Source organism: Artibeus jamaicensis, unplaced genomic scaffold, assembly GCF_021234435.1.
Source record: "Artibeus jamaicensis isolate MK-2021 breed Jamaican fruit bat unplaced genomic scaffold, CSHL_Jam_final scaffold_537, whole genome shotgun sequence".
Classification (NCBI taxonomy): Eukaryota; Metazoa; Chordata; class Mammalia; order Chiroptera; family Phyllostomidae; genus Artibeus; species Artibeus jamaicensis.
This window is the reverse complement of record NW_026522047.1, coordinates 43,375,534-43,392,146: the sequence shown is the minus strand read 5'-3', so window position 1 is coordinate 43,392,146 and position 16,613 is coordinate 43,375,534. Positions and strand designations below refer to the sequence as shown.

Here is a 16,613-nt window from a genome sequence, read left to right as displayed (position 1 = left end):
TGAGCCACAAAAGAGCTCCCTATTACTCCCATAAAACATCCCTTTTCTCAATAAATGGTACCATCCTATTGCTAAGTCCCAAATCTAGGAGGCAGCCTTGATTCACTATTTCCTACACCCAGCAGGCTCTTCCTGTCTTTTGTTGAATGCAGTTGTCTCTGCCTCCAAAACGTATCCCGAATCTGACCTCTTCTCCCTACCTGTCAATATTCTGCTCTAAGTCACCAGCATTGTTCACTCTGACAACCCATCCAGTCACTTGCCTGAGCCCCCTGATGCCACGCCTGCCCCCTGTAGTGTGTCCTCCTTCCACAACAGCCAGGGATGAGCCTTTATATGCAGATAAGAACATGTTCCTCCCCTGCTCAAAACTGCTTCATGACTCACTCAGATAGAAACCCGAATCTGCACCTTGGTCTTCACCTGCTGCTGACTATACCCCCATCACTCTCCTGCTCACTCATGAAAGTGAAACTACAGTGGCCTTTGTCATATGCTCAAGCATATCGAGCTTGATTCAACCTCAGGGCCTTTACAAATGCTGTTTCTTTTCCCCAAAGGTGTAAATAGCTAGCCCTTTTCACGAACAGATTTCAGCTCAAATGATGCCTCCTCTGGGCAGCCTCCCTGCAACTCTAAATTAGCACCCAGTAGCTCTCCATTGCTGACCTAGCTATACACTTGTTTCTTTTGTCTGTCTCCTTACCTCCCGACTGGAATATAAGATTCAGGAGGGCAAGGATCTCATCTACCTCAGTCACCATGTGCCTAGAACAGCTTGATGCAACACAGGCCCGCAGCAATTATTTGGTGAATGGATGGGCAAGTGAATGAATGACTTCATGCCACAGTGAAAAGTGAGAGTTTTGTTTTCTTCACATTAACGTGGGAAAACAAAGACACAGAGGGTGTGGGGCAGCTTCTAAAATGGCCCCAATGACCCCCATTTCCCCCATTTATGCCCTTATGTGATGTCTCCTTGAGTGTCAGCTGGACCTGGCAATGGCTTCTAACCGACAAGTTATGGCGAAGGTGATACAATGCCATTTCTGAGATTGGATTACAAAAGGCTGGGGCTTCTGTCTTGAGGAACTCCATTGCCATCTCAGCCAGCTGGAGCTGGCAAAGCAAGCAGCACGTTGGGAAGGTTTACACGCCAAGAATGGAGGGCAGCCTCTGGCCAGTAGCCAGCAGGAGACAGAGGCCCTTGTTGCAACAATGCAAATGAACTAAATCTGGCCAGCAGTCCCCCAGTGAGCTCAGAAGAACTCCTTCTCCAGTCAAGCCTTCAGATGAGGCCACAGCCTGACAGACACACCTGGTTATGGCTGAGACATCCTGTAGTGAAGGACCCAGCTAAGCTGTGCCCAGAGTCCTGGGCCCCCGCAGACACTGTCAGACCATGAATATGTATTCTTTTAAGCCACTAACTTTGGGACATTTGATACACAGCAATAGTAATTAATACAGAGAGATCAAATGACTTACCTAAGGTCACACAAACACTAAACAACTGAATCAGGTCTTGAACCCAGGTCTCTCTGAGCCAAAATCATTCTCTTAACCACTTGCTGAACCTATCTTCCATAATAATGACACTCACCAAAAGCTTGATTCAGGTCTGCAGGTGTGTCTATGGATCCTTGTATTTCAACATGACATCAGCATGCCTGTGTGTCTGTCTCTTTCTGAGTCTTCAGCTCTGCTTGGGTCTGTCCAACTGTGTCTCTTTCCAGGTATGTGACTGTGTCTGGCTATGAACCGGACTCACGGCCGAGCCCTGACTCTGTCTGTCCGTCTGCTACTGCTCTAGCTATGCCTGTGCTCTATGCATTTCTGTCTGTCATCTGGGTCAATTTCTCTGTCATCTTGTTTGTACTGACGGTTGTGATCTCTGCACACACGTCTGCCTGTCTGTGGCTTCCGTCTGGAAGGGTCCCTGTCTTACATCTCTGCATCACTACTTGGCTGGTTGAGGACTGACTGCTCCTCGTGTGTGCTGGCCCACTCTGCTGCTCACTTTGTGTCCATGGCTGTATCCTGCCTGGACTTGGTATCTCTGTGTCTGTCTACTGTCTGCAACTGTTCTGGCCTGTTTGTCTGTGACAACCACTTCCCAGCTGTGTGTGTCTGTCTGTCTGTGCCCCTGTTCTGACTGCTATTGGCTGCTGGCCTCCCCAGTGCCTTGTGCCCAATCTCTGGTCCAGCTCCCTCTAGTGGTCCGACAAGGAATATCTGGCGCAGATAGACCAAAGGGAAAGAAGAGTTGAGGGAAGAGGAAGCATTTTAGGCAAATTGTGAATCCTGGGCTGCGCAAAGAGGGGAAGGCTTGGGTGTGACAGCAGGGACCAGGCCTGGCCTGGCCTGGCCTGGCAAGATGGGACTGGAGTCCTGCCTCTGAGCCACCCATTGCCACCCATACTGGGGAAGGAGACAGGATGCCTGGTTTTCTCACAGTAGGTGGGGGCAGGGGCCTCCCTCCGGGGACGTCACCCATTAAACTTCCTCTCTCAGCCACACAGGAAGCTGAGCCTCCTCAGGGCCCAGCCCTGAGCAAGCATAGGCCCCAGGACCCCTGGGGAAAGGGCCTCACTGACCAGCCCTGCAGGGACCATGGAATCCAGAGCTGAGTAAGAGCATCCCTCCCCTATCTTCTAGACCAAGATTCCCAGACCAGGCTTGGGCTAGGGCCAAGGGGAGAGGGGTGGGGTCAGGCTGGGGAGGGACCCAGGGCCACGGAGCAGATGGCCAGAATCACAGCAGGACTCAGCTGGCTTTAGAATATGGACTCCACTCTGAGACACACTCAGGCCACTCTCAGCCCCTTCCCCCTTCTTCCTCCTCTCCCTTTCTCCCCTCCCATGCTTATGTGACTAAGTTTGTAGCTCTGAGTGTGCCCCTCACCTCTTGGTGTATCTGAGTGACAGGGAGCGTGGTTTCTGGGGGCCAGTGGGGTGAGGGAGGACTCTGTGTCCCTGTGTGTGAGTACTTGTGTGGGACTTTATCAACATGAGGGCTAAGTGGCGGGGGTCTCCAGGTGAGGGACAGTGTGTCTGCCGTCAGTCCCCATCCACTTCCTCTGCTGCCCTCCGGGTATTTCTCTATCTTCCTCCTCACTATCTCCCTCCCTGAGTGTAGTCTCGGCATGCTCTGTGTCATGGGTGGGAGGTGGGAAGAAGAGGAAGGCAGAGACCCCAGGGCTCACAGAAGTACTAGGGCATGCTGCCCTCCTTCCTCTGGTGAGGAATTTTGGGGTCAGCCCCTGTGGCCTCATAGAATCTCATACGGAGATGCAAAGGCAGGGCCTCTTGCTCTCAAGACCACCAAGATGCCAGCACATGTACCCAATCACACAGCCACACAAGAAACACAGACTCGTCACTATGTTTTGTCTTGGCCAACACTCTCACAGTCCTACCCGACACACACGCTGGACAGCCTCATCCTTTCGGGTGACACGAGATTGAATCACACATCTGCATGCTCACAGAAGTCATGCACACACACCTGCATGCTCACACAACTTATACAGGTCTTGCTCCTGCACATACAGTCACACTCCCTCATTCTGCTTCATACTCTCATTCACACAATCAACACCATTGCATGTACATCCTCACACAACCTACACAATCACTGCCACAAACCCTTGGGGATCACGCACACAGCCGCACAAGTCACACAGGCACACACAATCACACACATGTGCAGACACCATAGACACAACCACACACACAGAAGCAAGTTCATGAACCCATTAAGCCCTTTCTTGTCCCACAGAGGGGGTCCTCCTGCCATGTTTGATTGGTTCTTCGAAGCAGCCTGCCCTTCCTCTCTACAGGAGGGTGAGTGAGGAAGGGCATCAAGTGAGGGGCGGAGATGGAAGGTGGGCCTGGGGCCCTGAACTTAGAGGCCTACTTTCCCTGCAGATCCCCCCATCCTGCGGCAGTTCCCCCCAGACTTCAGGGACCAGGTATGCATGCTGAGTGCTTGCTCCTCTGTGGCCAGGGTCAGTCTCCCTGGGGGAGAGTGTGGGTTCCAACCCGAGTGGCCAAGCAGTGTGTGCTTTTCTCCACCCCCAGGAAGCTATGCAGATGGTGCCTAAATTCTGCTTCCCTTTTGATGTGGAAAGGTACGTGAGAAAGCAGACATCCAGAGACCTAGGGGCCCAAGGACTCAAGGATTCAGACACCCAGGAACCAAGGGGATCAGGGACCCTAACAACTGGGGACCTATACACCCAGGACACTAGAATGGTGGTGGAGCAACAGTACTAGGAGCATTGTTGGGGGTGTCAGGGAGCTGGGCCCCAAGGTCTCTGACAGCATTCTCTACTTCTAGGGAACCTCCCAGACATGCAGTACAGCATTTCACCTTCGCCCTCACAGACCTGACCGGCACCCGTAGATTTGGTTTCTGCCGTCTACGGGCTGGTGCCCACAGTTGTCTTTGCATCCTCAGGTGTGAAATATGGGTGTGAGGGGTGGGTCTCGACGTAGGGGCACTTCATGGAACCGATGTCCTCTCTCTACAGCCACCTGCCCTGGTTTGAGGTGTTTTACAAGCTGCTGAACACAGTAGGGGATCTCCTGGCCCAGGACCAAGTGAGGCCAACCTCCGTCCCCCTCACTCCATGGGAATCCGGCCCCCAGCCCAGCAAGCCCCAAGCCCAGGCCAGACCTGAGCCCCTTGCCTCTTCTCAGAATGCCCAGCTAGAGCCAAGGTCTTCAGAATCCCCAACGCACATTTTGACCAGACACCTCACTCCTACCCAGGTCTCAGAGGTCGAGGAACTTCTAAGTCGGCTGCAGCAGACCCTGCCAGAGACCCAGACCTCCGTGGAGCTGGTAAGTAGACCTGAACTCCTGGGCGTCAGACTCCAGGTGGATGGGGAGGCAGCGCCCCAGTCCGGAGGACCATACAGCTACGCCTCTCCCCCAGGGCAGTGGAGTGATGGTCTCCAGTACGCCCAGCATCCTGCCCGCTGCCCCCGAGGACATTAGGCCGGTGAGCAGGGCTAGGGGGCTGGAAAGGTTGGGATGCCATGTGAATCCAACCCCTGACTGATAGGTTTCCCCACCCCACCAATCCCTCCCACACCAGCTTTCCTGCTTCGTCGCCCCTGACTCCGGCCGCCTGCCATCCATTCCTGAGAACGTGAGTGGACACCTGGGAGGGGGCCGTGGGTGCAGGAGGAGGTCTCGAAACCTGCAGGGGCTCTCAGATCCCGTGGACCCTCGGGCCCAGCGCTGCTCTTTGTCCCTCAGAGGAACCTAACAGAGCTGGTGGTGGCAGTGACCGACGAGAACATCGTGGGGCTGTTCGCGGCGCTCCTGGCGGAGCGAAGAGTCCTGCTCTCCGCCAGCAAGCTGAGCACCGTGAGACAGACAGGGCCGGCTAGTCTGGGAGGGGCCGAGGCCTGGCTCCGCCCCTGGGGGCGGGACGACGGGGGGCGGATTCCTACTCTAAACTCATCGGGCGACACTTGTGGGCAAAATCCTGGCTCTGCCCCTCTGAAGGTCAGGGTCAAGTTGAACCCTGGCTCTGCTCTTGTAGGGGGAATCAGTAGCGCTGTAACCCCAGTTTGTGGGCTACTCTTTGGGAGCGCTGAGTTCCGACTCCACCCACTGTGGGCCATAATAAGACTGGCCCTGCCCCCTGGGGGGGCGTGACAGTAGGGAGTGCCAAATTCTAGCCCCGTCCCTGGGGACAGGACGGGATGGTAGCGGGTGGAGGCTGAATGTTGACTCCACTCCTAGGGCAGGACCAAGGAAGATGAATTCTAGCTTCGTCTCTTTAGGAGTAGGGTCAGTGGAGGGAGTCGTGGCCCCACCCCTAGAGGCGGGACTGGGGCGGGTTCAGAGATAGCTCCGCCTCATTGGGGTGGAGCCAGCAGGCTGAGTGTCCCTAAGAAGAGGGATCCTGAAGGGTTGTGTATTAGCTCCAAAGCCTAGAGGGAGGGACTAGGACGTCCTGAGTCCTGGCTCCACCTGCTCCAGGCACTGTAAGTTGCCAGATTTTAGGTCTCCACGTGATTTCTAAAGGAGTGTGAATTTTCACCTCTTACTCTGTAGCGTGTGGGTAAGGTGAGGTAGGTGGGAAATGGAGCTGGGAGAGCCACCATCGCAGAGAGGGTTTTTGAAGCTGGGAGTCCAGGCCCTGAATCCATCCGTCCTCATCCGTCCTCAGCTGACCTCATGCGTCCACGCGTCCTGCGCCCTGCTGTACCCTATGCGATGGGAGCATGTGCTGATCCCCACGCTGCCACCGCACCTGCTGGACTACTGCTGGTGAGGGGCAGTATGTGGGAATGGACAGGACCTGGGGTCCTGGGGACCAGGGGGCGGCCCGCATCACCCTGCTCCCCCTGTCCTCCCTAGTGCTCCCATGCCCTACCTCATCGGAGTCCACTCCAGTCTCACCGAGGTGAGTGGGGATGCCCAGGGCCTGTGGGCACAGGCGGAGTTCTCCCCTCTCTGCATCCCCAGCTGCCCTCCCTGCCAGGGATCCTCGGTCTCTGAGCGTGGTACCCCTACCATCCTCCATCACAGAGAGTGCTGGAGAAAGGCCTGGAGGACGTCGTGATGATCGACGTGGACGCCAATATCTTAGAGACGCCCTTCGACGACGTGCAGGCGCTGCCCCCAGACGTGGTCAGTGTCGCCGCTCCTGCCCTCCTGCTGCAGCCGGGAGGCAGAGGGCCCCAACCCGCCAGCTCAGCGCCACTCCCCTGTCCTCCAGGTGTCCCTGCTGAGGCTGCGGCTCAGGAAGGTCGCGCTGGCCCCGGGAGAAGGGGTGTCCCGTCTTTTCCTCAAAGCCCAGGCGCTGCTCTTTGGGGGGTACCGCGACGCCCTGGTCTGCAGCCCGGTGAGCAGCGGGGACACCGAGGGAGCAGCCTCGTGGGCCCTGAAGGATTCAGAATAATGCTGATACCTACCGTTTATAGAGTGCTTACTCTGTACCTCCGTTTGCCCATCTGTAAAATGAAATCCAGATGGTACCCCCCAAAAGGATGGCGTGAGTCAATAAGTGGGCATATGCAAAATGCTTGGATAGTGCCTGGAACATCGTGAGTACTCAAATGCTAGGTTCTACTATCTCGTCTAATGCTCACGACAGTATTATGAGATAGATGCCATTATGGTCCCATTTCACATATAAGGAAACCGAGGCTTGGTGAAGTTCTACAGTGGGCGAGTGTTAAAGCCAGGACTTTGATCTGCTGACTTTCAAACCCCTTCCACTCAGTTTTTCACTATTCTATAAAAACTTGGGGGTGGAGAGATTTATCATTTAGGCATCTGATGTTCCTGTCAGCTTTGTCTTTGCAACTCATCCAGAATCTGTCCATTTATCCCTGTCTCCACCCTGGTCTGGTCCCCGTTATTGCTCATCTGAATCAACGTGCTTGTCTCCCCGATGAGTTTCCTCTCCTGGGCTTCCACCATCACACCCCATAGTCTTTCCTCCCTGAAGCAGTCAGAGGTCGCCTGTGAGCACTGACGTCACTTCTCCTCCTGCCTCTGCCCCAGGCCTCCCACCTTCCTCTGGGTAAAAGCCCAAGTCCTCTCAATGGCTCACGAGCCCCTGCACAAGAGCAAGCATACAGCAGGCGCTCAATTACCATTTGCTACGTAGATATACGGCAGAGTGAGGGAGATAGCTGGTGTCCAGGAGAGCCTCAAGGAGCTCAGGTTGTGGGTCCTTCTTCCAGGGTGAGCCTGTGACCTTCAGCGAAGAAGCATTCTTAGCCCAGAAGCCTGGATCCGCCCTGCAAGACTTCCACCAGCGGGCTGTGCACCTGCAGCTGTTCAAACAGGTGCACCAGAGCCCTAAGGGCGGGGCTGGAGCCGGAGGGGTGAGGTTAGGAACGCAGATGCCTGGGGTGTTTGGGCTAGAGTCAGTCCGGCCCGATCTCCAGCTCCAGGTTGGGAAGGCAGGACTGAACTCGTTTTCTTAAAAATGAGAGCCCCCGTCCTGACTTCCTAAGGGACAAAAATCTACTCCTTAGTCCCTGGGGAGAAGTCTGGGACCAAATTCCCGGCTCTAGGGCAGGAGTCTGTGCTGGCCCTCAGAAGGGGCGTGTCCTGAGAGCGTATCTCCCTCCACTTGGAAGGAGGGGGCGGAGCTCGGTCTCCTGGGTCCTGGGCACCTGGGAGGGGACTGAAGTGCGGCCAGACTCCTGGGTTTCTGGAAGAAGGTGGATGGACTCCAGGATTTTTCAGTGCGGGTGTGGGTTCTAGGGTCCCTGAAGGTGGGGTGGACCTCTTCCAGGGTCACTGGGAGGTGTGTAGTCTGAAGTAGCAGAACCCGACTTCCGGGCCCCTGCGAGGGGCGGAGTCTGGTGCCCCACCCGCAGGTGGGGGGGCGGGGCGGGGGCGGGGAGAGGGTTGGACTTCGGGTTTCCAGAGGTGGCTCCAGACCTCCCGGGTCCTGGGGGTGGGACCCTAAAGGAATCTGAAATGGCTTTTACGTCTTGAGGGCGAGAGGACTCTAGTCCTCGCATTCAGACGTATTGGTGGCAGCCCTGCATCTACCTGACTCTCTGACCCTTTCCCCCACCCTCAGTTCATTGAAGGCCGGCTGCAGAAGCTTAACACAGGAGAGGGCTTCTCAGATCTCTTTGAGCAGGAGATTACCTGCAGCGGGGCCTCCTCAGGTGAGCCCGCACCTAGCCCTGAGTCCCCACCCCACCAGCAGCACCCCAACCTGAGCCTGCCTGCCATGACCATGCTCTTTCCTCCCTCCAGGCACCCTTCGCTCCTACCAGCTCTGGGCAGACAACCTAAAGGTATTAACACTGAACACTTGTTCAGTTTATTATTACATTAATTTAATCCCACAACAGTCCCCACATAGGGTCATCATTTGCTCACTTATAGAGGTGAAGAAATTAAAGCACAGAGAGGGAGAAGGGCTGGCCCATCGTCACACACCCTGGGGTGAAGTGCGCTCTGGGGTAACCACAGATGCCCAAGCCTCTCTTGACATTCTCTTCCCAGAAAGGTGGTGGTGCCCTCCTGCATTCCGTCAAGGCCAAGACCCAACCGGCCGTCAGAAACATGTACCGCTCGGTAATATGGGGCTGGACAGGCTATTTACTGGGGTGACAGAGGACATTTCAACCCCATATTTAAAGTGCAAACATTTTCTCAACTAAACCAGTAGTTAAAACCATGAACAGTGTTTCCCACTTTTAGTTTCTATTCACTATTCTCATTTCTGCTGGGATAATCTCTTTGCTATATAAAATTGATGGCCAAGAGTCATCCGGGTGTTTCTGCCCCTCTCAGACACTGCAGACCCCGCTTCCACCCTTGTGGGGTTTTCTCCCAAGCCCAAGTGTCCTGGGGCCAGCTTTTGCAGCATCAGATTGTTCAATTTTATTCTTCGCTTGGTTTTTGAACACAAACACATTTTTACGATGTCCTGCTTTTGCCAGTCCCCGTTCCATGTGGGCGTTTTTGTCCCAGGAATATTTCTTCTGTGTTTGTAAAGGGGCAAGCGCTTATACTGACTCCTTAGGTTGTGTATGGGGAATTGTAAATACTGTATTTGCCGTGTATAATGTGTACTTTTTTGCCCACATTTTTGAGGGAAAAATAAGAATGCACATTATACACAGGTAGTGTTAATTCCGTGTCTATATAAATGTTTTTAATTCTTTTATTTATGCTTAGGTATTCAAAGTGTAACTCCAGAAAAAAGTAATGATAGCCATATGCAAAATAATGGAATACAATCATCGGTTTTGTTTCTAAGTATAAATACATTAAAAATTGAAATAAAAAATTAAAACAAAAGATTTTTTTTCCTGAAAGTTTGGGCCAGAAACATGGGTGTGCATTATACGTGGGAGCACATAATACACAGCAAAATATGGGTGTACATGTGAGACACAGACATGAATAGATGGCGAGACACAGCTGTCTGAGGGAACAGAGGGCCGAGTTCCTGAATGCTGGGTGTCAAAACACCTCGAATCTAATTCTCTTTTGGCTCCACCATAGGCCAAGAGTGGCTTGAAGGGAGTGCAGAGCCTCCTGATGTACAAGGTAAAGCTCATGGCCAATAGCCCAAGGGGGGTGGGGAAACAGGCTCACAGCTCACCCACCGTCTCCCTAGGATAAGGATTCGGGCCTGCAGAGGGGAGGCTCCATGAGGGCTTTGTCCCTCACCAGCCGCTCAGATCACCTGCAGCAGCGCCTGCCAATAACCCACCACTTTGGACAGGTAAGATGCCCCACCCCTGCCTGACACACACACTTGGAATTATCACCAAGTCATCCTCCCATTCTCAATCTCCATCTAGACAGCTCACCTCTCTCCTCCTGTACCCCAGTATCTGCTGGCTACTTCATACTCATCCTCCTTTACACAGTCCCCTGACTCTGTAGCTCCTGGGGCCCCACCCCTCCAAACCTATCCTTCGCAGAACCGGCCCCTTCGCCCCAGCAGGAAACTCAGGCTAGAAGAGAGATCTTCTGAGTCCCTGCAGGAAAGGTAAGGCTCAAAGGCAGGGAAGAGGGCAATGCTGGAAGTGGGAGGCGAGGACTAATGGGGAAGATGGTCCCCAAATTTCCCAACAGCTGGGAATCTTGGGCAGATTTCTGAAACTGCCCATCCGCACCCAGGACACCCCCACTGAGCCCTGAGAATGCCCAGGATTCATGGGCAGAGGAAGCTCTGGACAGCAGCTTCCTGGGGTCTGGGGAAGAACTGGATCTGTTGGGTGAGATTCTGGACAGTCTGAGCATGGGACCCACCAGGGCGAGCAGCCTGCGGCCCAGCCACAGCCTAGACTGCTGCCACAGAGGGGACCTGGACAGCTGCCTCAGCCTGGTGAGCCCTCCGGCCTGCCTTACCTGCCCATCCAAAGTGCCACCCTTCCCCCGCCCCCCCCCCACCGCAAAGTCCAGCAACTTACTAATCTCCCCACCCCCATCCAGCCCAATTTACCAGAAAGACCAAGATGGCAGCTAGATGAGGAGGACACCTCATGTGAGCACCAGCCCCAGTCCCTGCCTGCCCGCCTGCCCTCTCCGCAACCCCCCCAACCTCTGGATACCACGAGCTCCTCGGAGAACCTCGCTCCCCAGCCCCTCTCAGAGGCCAGCCAAGAAATCACTTCTTCATCCAGGTCTTTAACAGCTTCTGCAGACTCAAGCAGCAGAGAGGACTTCAAGCCCTCCCTCACAGAACCTCCTCATCAAATCCTACACCTCTCCACTCTCTGCAAGGCAGCTGGAGAGCCCAGAGCTGAGGAGAGCCCCCGCTCCCAGCTCCACACAGCACCCACCCAGCCCAGCCCTCCAGAGAGCCCCCAACCTCTGGTCCCCACCAAGCACAGCTCAGATATCACCTGGATCTCTCAACCCCTTGACTCTTCCTCCGATCCCAGTTCCCCAGAAAACCCCAGAGCCCAGCTTTCCGAGGGCCTGCGAACAGAGTGTTCTCACCTTCAGCCCCCCGAGGAGCCAGGAGCTCCCAGACCCCCTGCCAGCAACTGTCAGGAGCCCCAGGCCAGAAGTGGGCCCAGAGTTTCTGAGCTTAAAAAGTGTTTTGAAGGTTAAGGATCAGGCATCTGGAGGAGACACCATTCTCTCAATAAAGTCTCAAGAGGACAAAGCTGGTTTTTTTTTTTTCCTGGTGAGTTTACCTGAGGGCCCTATCTCTGCTCAGAAACCCACCCCATCCACCACCTTCCCTATTGATGCAGCCTCCAGCTGGCTCCTAGGGGGAGCAAAAACCCCTCTCTTCCAGGAAGCCCTCCCAGCCCCTCAGATCCTCACAACCTTACAATTCATCCCTCTACAGCCTATAAGCCCTGCACTTATTTCCTCCATGTAGGCTAATTTCTGCCTCCACCAGCTCAAAAAAAAGGCTTTATTATACCTCACTACCAATTTTACACATATATATAAAAAGTGAGTGGCCCCACCCTCCCTTGCTCTCAGGGGCAGAGTCTTTGAAGCACCTTTTCCCTTCTGTTCTTAGGAGCTGGGCTGGATGTATTTGAAGGCCCAGAGAGGGATCAGCCTCGCCTCAAGGTCACACAGCAAGGGAGCAAGATGGATAGAGGAAGGGGACCTAGATGGGCAGGCATCCCTGCACTTTCTCCTTGGAGTCCTGGGGAGCCTGGGCCTCGGTTGCATGGGAGAACTGAAAGGAAAGGAGAAGGGGGGGTTGTCGGGCCTTTGTGGAGGTGGTGCGGCAAGCAGGAAGGCAGGTCCCTAGCCCCGGCACCCCCAATTGCAGGCAAAGTCATGCAGAGGAGACATGCTTCGCAGAGCCCCCTGGGCAGGTGCCCCATGGCCCCCAAGTCCAAACTGAGCCGTGAGAGACTGGTGTCTTGGTGGCATTTGCTGTGTGGGAGCAGGTGCTATGCAGTCCTGGGCGGTGACGGCAGCTGTGGTGGACCCCAGTGTTCAGATGAGCCGCTCCTCAGGAGGCAGCTTGAGGTTGGGGGGTGGTGGCGCACGGGCACCCACCTGCTCCTCACTGCTGGGCCGGTAGGTGCCTTCTGTCTGCCGCTTCTCCCGCAGTTTCCGCACCAGCAGCACCAGCCCCACGGCCAGAAGCAGGGCGGCCAGGAGGGAGAAGACCACAATAATGGCAGTGGTGGCCTCCTTAGACTGCGAGACAGGGGCAGGTGTGACTTCCCTAAATCTGGGAATCCTGTCCACCCCCACCTAGAAGCATCTGGGTTCCTAATGCCCCCACCCACACCTGCCCCTTTAGGTGATCTGGTTCCTCCACCCTAATCCCCCATCTATCACTTTTGGGGCTCCCGGTCTCCTACACCTTCCAGGTCTGGGGCCCCCTTCCCAAGCACCTGCCACATCTGGCCCCCTAGCTTCCTCCCTCCCTCCTTCTGAGAGGTCTATGGGGCTCCTGACCCCCTACACTTGCCACTGTCTACTCCCTTCCTGAAGTACTGGGTTTCCCCAATTGCCAGCTTAGTATTCTGGTTTCTTGGGGTTCTCCAATGCCATCCCCTACCCTGACCTACCACCTCTGGGGATCTAGGAATCTCCATCTGCTACATGTGGGCTCCTGAATAACATCCCTGCTGCCCTCCTGCCTTGTATAGCCCCCAACTCACCAGGGCCCCATTGGAGTCAGGGTGTGGGGTGGTAGAGGTGCCATTCTCATATGCAGTAGTGGGCTCCAGCGCTGCAAGGAGGTGGTAGAAAGGATGAATGAAGCTCCCTCTATCCTTCCCATCTTGCACATCTGCACCTTCCTTGGGGATTCCCCTTGCCCCCCCCCCCCCCTTAGAACTCTGCCCTTCTGACTGCTGGTACTCTGCTCATAGGAGCCAGCCCAGCGGTACCACTCCTCTGGCCACCCCCAGTACAGCCCAGCAGTGAGCAATCAGCCACAGTAGTTTGCAGTCTGCCTTGAATTGGGGGCTATGATAGTGGATAGTGTCTGGAAACCCAACTGCCCCCTCCCCTTCCCTCCCCTCCCCTCCCCAATCCCTGGCCTTTCCTTGGCCCTTAAAGATCTGGACAGATCTTGCTTTTCCCTGGAATATCTGTTTTATTCCACCCCCTAACCCTCACCCTAGGCTCTTTAAACTGGAAGAAAAGAACTGAATGGCTGGCTGGGTCCACCCATATGGACATCCTGGTGGTCATCCTGTGCTCAGAGCCCCAGGCAGGCCTCACCCAGGCTCACAGCCAGCCCAAAAACACCTCAACCACAGAGACTCAGATATGCAGGCTTCCTCTGCCCCCAGCTCATAATTCCACTCCAGTCAGGAACTCAGGTTAGACCAATTCAGACAGACCAAGGACTAAGGAATTCAAATTCCCCAGCCCTGACCTTGTAGATTGCTGCCCCCAAGGCACTCCAAGCCTGCTCCCCACTCCTTGATCTCTCATAGTCCCAGGTCTCCAGGGCCCCTGCCGGTACCTACTTTGCCCCCAGGCCCGGCCCCAACGGGCGGGCCCCAGCGACAGGCCGAGCGCCAGGAGCAGCCCCAAGCCGGGGCTCGCCATGGGCCGGGCGACTGGCTGGTGGCACCAGGGACAGGGCTTCTCACGCGCTCCGCTCCTACCGCATCTTGGGCCGGGGGTACTAGAGTCTTGGCACCTGGGGGAGGGAGACGGAGAAAGGCCAGGGCATGGGGGAGGAGGCTGGACCCGGGCGCAGGCCCAGGGGAGGGGCGACCCGCGCCGGGGCACCCCGGAGTCCAACCCCGCCCCGCCGCCGGAGGTCAGAGATTAAAAATTAACTCGCGGAGGTGCGTTCCTGGACTCCGGAAAGTGAAGGGAATGAAAGAAGCAGGCAGCAGGCCAACCAGCGCGACCTGCCTCCCTACCTGGCACGGGGTCTTAGATCTCGCTTAGGCTCCCGGTCTGGCTCCCTCGCTCGAACCCTCAGTGCGTCGGTCGCTCGATCGGACTACACCGGCTCCTCCCGCTCACGTGACCCGGAAAGTTTAGTCACTCACCTGGGAAGGGAGCGTACTTCCGGCTTGTGCACCTGAACTGAGATGAGAGGGCGGAGCAAGGAGGGAGGTGGGGCCGTGCCTCGAGCGCACCTGTAACGGGAACCCAATCCAATAATGGGGAGAAGTAAAAAAAAGGAACGGAAGTGCGCAGGTGCCAGAGGAAACTCCCACTTGTATTTCGGGCACATCTGTAGGACCTCACAGGTGTGGAGACACAAGAGGCCCGAAGACACCGAGGTAGGAGGCACTCCGGTCTGGGGCGGATCCAGATGGGGAGTCCCTAATGAAAAAACACCTGCATGGGAGCAAACCTGTAGAGAAGACACCTGCAGGGACACGTAAGAAACACCTGTGGGAGACATCTGCGTTGACTCACATCTATTTGGAGAATAGCTGAGTAGAAGCATACCTGTGTGGAAAACAGCTGTATAGAACAGCTGCAGTATAGCAAACGCCTCACGGAGGCGCTCTGGTGTACGGGCTTGAAGACGTATCTGCGTGGCTTACCTACGAAATGAACACTCGTATAACAAATTTCTTCGTAGAACTGTATTGGTAATACCTGTATGAGACACACCTGCATTGAAGTACACCTGCACGGAAACCAGTTCTATGGGAATAGACACATATGGGTGTATACTAAACTGGAAAACACCGGTGGGGTGGAGATACGCGGTATAACACATTCCTGGGTGGATTTCTTTTGAGAAGCAGACCTGTGAGGTGAAGGAAATAGTCTTGTATGAGGAACGTCTGCGTAGAAATGAGAGAAAGACCTGAGAACATCTTTATGAAGCACATTCACATGGAAGCACGTGGGGGGTGGGGGTGGGCAGGACAGAGACTCGTGTGTATTGAGGCCCACCTGTCAGAGACACATCTGAGAAAACCTGTTTGGAGCATGTTCATGGGAAAACATCGGTATCACCATGATGGAGGACCCTCTATAAGAGGCTTGTTGGTCTGGGACGCACCTGCTTCGAGCACACCTATGTGGGCAGAGCCTGAGTGGGAACCAAGAGTGTCCTCACAGTTGTACCTTTGAATAGAGGACGACGTTAATAAGACGACCTCCTCCTGGGGACTGTAGGGTGAATAGTGATGCCTAAGGGGAAATTAATCCCTTTTAGGATATAAAGGGATGGATAAAGATCCCAGGTCTGCATAAATTCCTGCTTTGCCCTTACTGGGCATATGGACTGGGGAGCGCTCCATAACGTCCTGTTTCCTCATCCGAGAAATGGGAAAGCCAGTCCCACCTACCTTATAGGGTTTTGGCGAGGACAACATGAGAGGTGAGTAAAAGGTCTGGCATGTGTAATGCACTGAATCTATGTTAGCTGTTATTATTATTCGCTGTCTCGTGATCTGGGCGCCCCTCCCCCTAATGATGACTCGAGAAACTGCTCCCGAAACGAATGGGAGGGATATTCGGTAGTTGCAGTGAGCGCGACAAGCTGGGGCCCAGCCTTCTGAGCTCAGCTACCCTGTACGGGTCCTTAGCCGCGCCTGGGACCCTGAGACCCTCCAGGATGGTCTGGAGAGAGCAGTCAGCGGGGCTTCTGGACGAGGCCTCGGCCCCTTTAAGACTGCCAGTGGAGCCCACGGAGGCGGAGCCCGAGGCTGCCCACAGTAGGTGGGCAAGGCGGGACCGGCGGGCACAGCTCAAGGTGGTTCTGGCCAATAGGAAACCGATCTTGCAGCCGTGCCGCATGTTGATCTTTTGTTTTCCAGTCTAAGTAGGACCAAGAAAGAAGGCGCGCGGGCGAGATTTAGGGACTGAGAGACCCCGTCACTTTCAGCTCTTGCGTTTCTGCAGCTGAGGGGCGAATGTGAAATGAGAGAACGAGCAAATGCAGGGCTAGGTTGCGTTGGACTGGTAATTGAGTATGTCTGGGAAAAACGAGAACTTTAGTTTCTGAAGAGGATTAGTAGGGAAGGAAGATCCGTGGAAAGATTACGAAACCCAGTCCCCGACATCTCCTTATTTGGGCAGAGGGTAAACTGAGGCATACAGAGGCGGAACACTGAAAACGGAACTGAGACCATTGATCTCTCTAGCCAGCCCCTCTCCCAGAATGAGCCCCGATGCTCCCTAGGCAGTGCAATACCCGAGCATCCCTGACGTCCCTCACCACACCCCCAGCTCCGC

General features: G+C 55.1%; 2 protein-coding genes across 8 annotated transcripts; one reads left to right on the top strand and one right to left on the bottom strand.

Moving 5' to 3' along the window:
• The first annotated feature begins 2,296 nt into the window (after nt 1-2,296).
• On the top strand, nt 2,297-11,573 carry DENND1C (DENN domain containing 1C). Of its 6 annotated transcripts, XM_053658366.1 has the most exons (24): nt 2,298-2,630; nt 3,781-3,845; nt 3,930-3,973; nt 4,083-4,132; nt 4,342-4,461; nt 4,535-4,604; nt 4,776-4,847; nt 4,942-5,007; nt 5,104-5,157; nt 5,268-5,378; nt 6,190-6,290; nt 6,381-6,426; nt 6,552-6,653; nt 6,742-6,867; nt 7,715-7,819; nt 8,569-8,659; nt 8,751-8,791; nt 9,003-9,074; nt 10,011-10,055; nt 10,126-10,233; nt 10,382-10,503; nt 10,635-10,842; nt 10,950-11,001; nt 11,141-11,230. In XM_053658366.1, the coding sequence occupies exons 1-24, from the start codon at nt 2,614-2,616 to the stop codon at nt 11,146-11,148; spliced, it is 1,896 nt and encodes a 631-aa protein (XP_053514341.1). In that variant the 5' UTR covers nt 2,298-2,613; the 3' UTR covers nt 11,149-11,230. The 6 variants fall into 6 exon arrangements, with proteins under 6 accessions (XP_037021157.1, XP_053514341.1, XP_037021161.2 ...); XM_037165266.2 differs by having other exon boundaries at nt 2,301-2,630; nt 10,436-10,503; nt 10,950-11,573; XM_053658363.1 differs by having other exon boundaries at nt 2,301-2,630; nt 10,950-11,573.
• A 109-nt stretch (nt 11,574-11,682) lies between these two features.
• CRB3 (crumbs cell polarity complex component 3) lies at nt 11,683-14,472 on the bottom strand. Of its 2 annotated transcripts, XM_037165267.2 has the most exons (5): nt 14,330-14,472; nt 13,925-14,100; nt 13,106-13,176; nt 12,492-12,635; nt 11,683-12,162 (listed from the first exon to the last, which is right to left on the bottom strand). In XM_037165267.2, exons 2-5 carry the CDS (start codon nt 14,004-14,006, stop codon nt 12,091-12,093), a joined length of 369 nt encoding a protein of 122 aa, XP_037021162.1. In that variant the 5' UTR covers nt 14,007-14,100; nt 14,330-14,472; the 3' UTR covers nt 11,683-12,090. The 2 variants fall into 2 exon arrangements, with proteins under 2 accessions (XP_037021162.1, XP_037021163.1); XM_037165268.2 differs by lacking the exon at nt 14,330-14,472 and having other exon boundaries at nt 13,925-14,215.
• Nucleotides 14,473-16,613: the final 2,141 nt, after the last annotated feature.

Bases quoted from the DNA above. Each gene is read 5' to 3' on its own strand.
- DENND1C (XM_053658363.1), top strand. The intron at 3,974-4,082 runs GTATGCATGCTG...CTCCACCCCCAG, and splicing joins CCCCAGACTTCAGGGACCAG to GAAGCTATGCAGATGGTGCC. The intron at 6,868-7,714 runs GTGAGCAGCGGG...TCCTTCTTCCAG, and splicing joins ACGCCCTGGTCTGCAGCCCG to GGTGAGCCTGTGACCTTCAG.
- CRB3 (XM_037165267.2), bottom strand. From the start codon at position 14,006: ATGGCGAGCCCCGGCTTGGGGCTGCTCCTGGCGCTCGGCCTGTCGCTG. The intron at 12,636-13,105 runs GTGAGTTGGGGG...CCTGTCTCGCAG, and splicing joins CTGACTCCAATGGGGCCCTG to TCTAAGGAGGCCACCACTGC. The intron at 12,163-12,491 runs GTGGGTGCCCGT...CTTTCCTTTCAG, and splicing joins GGCCCAGCAGTGAGGAGCAG to TTCTCCCATGCAACCGAGGC.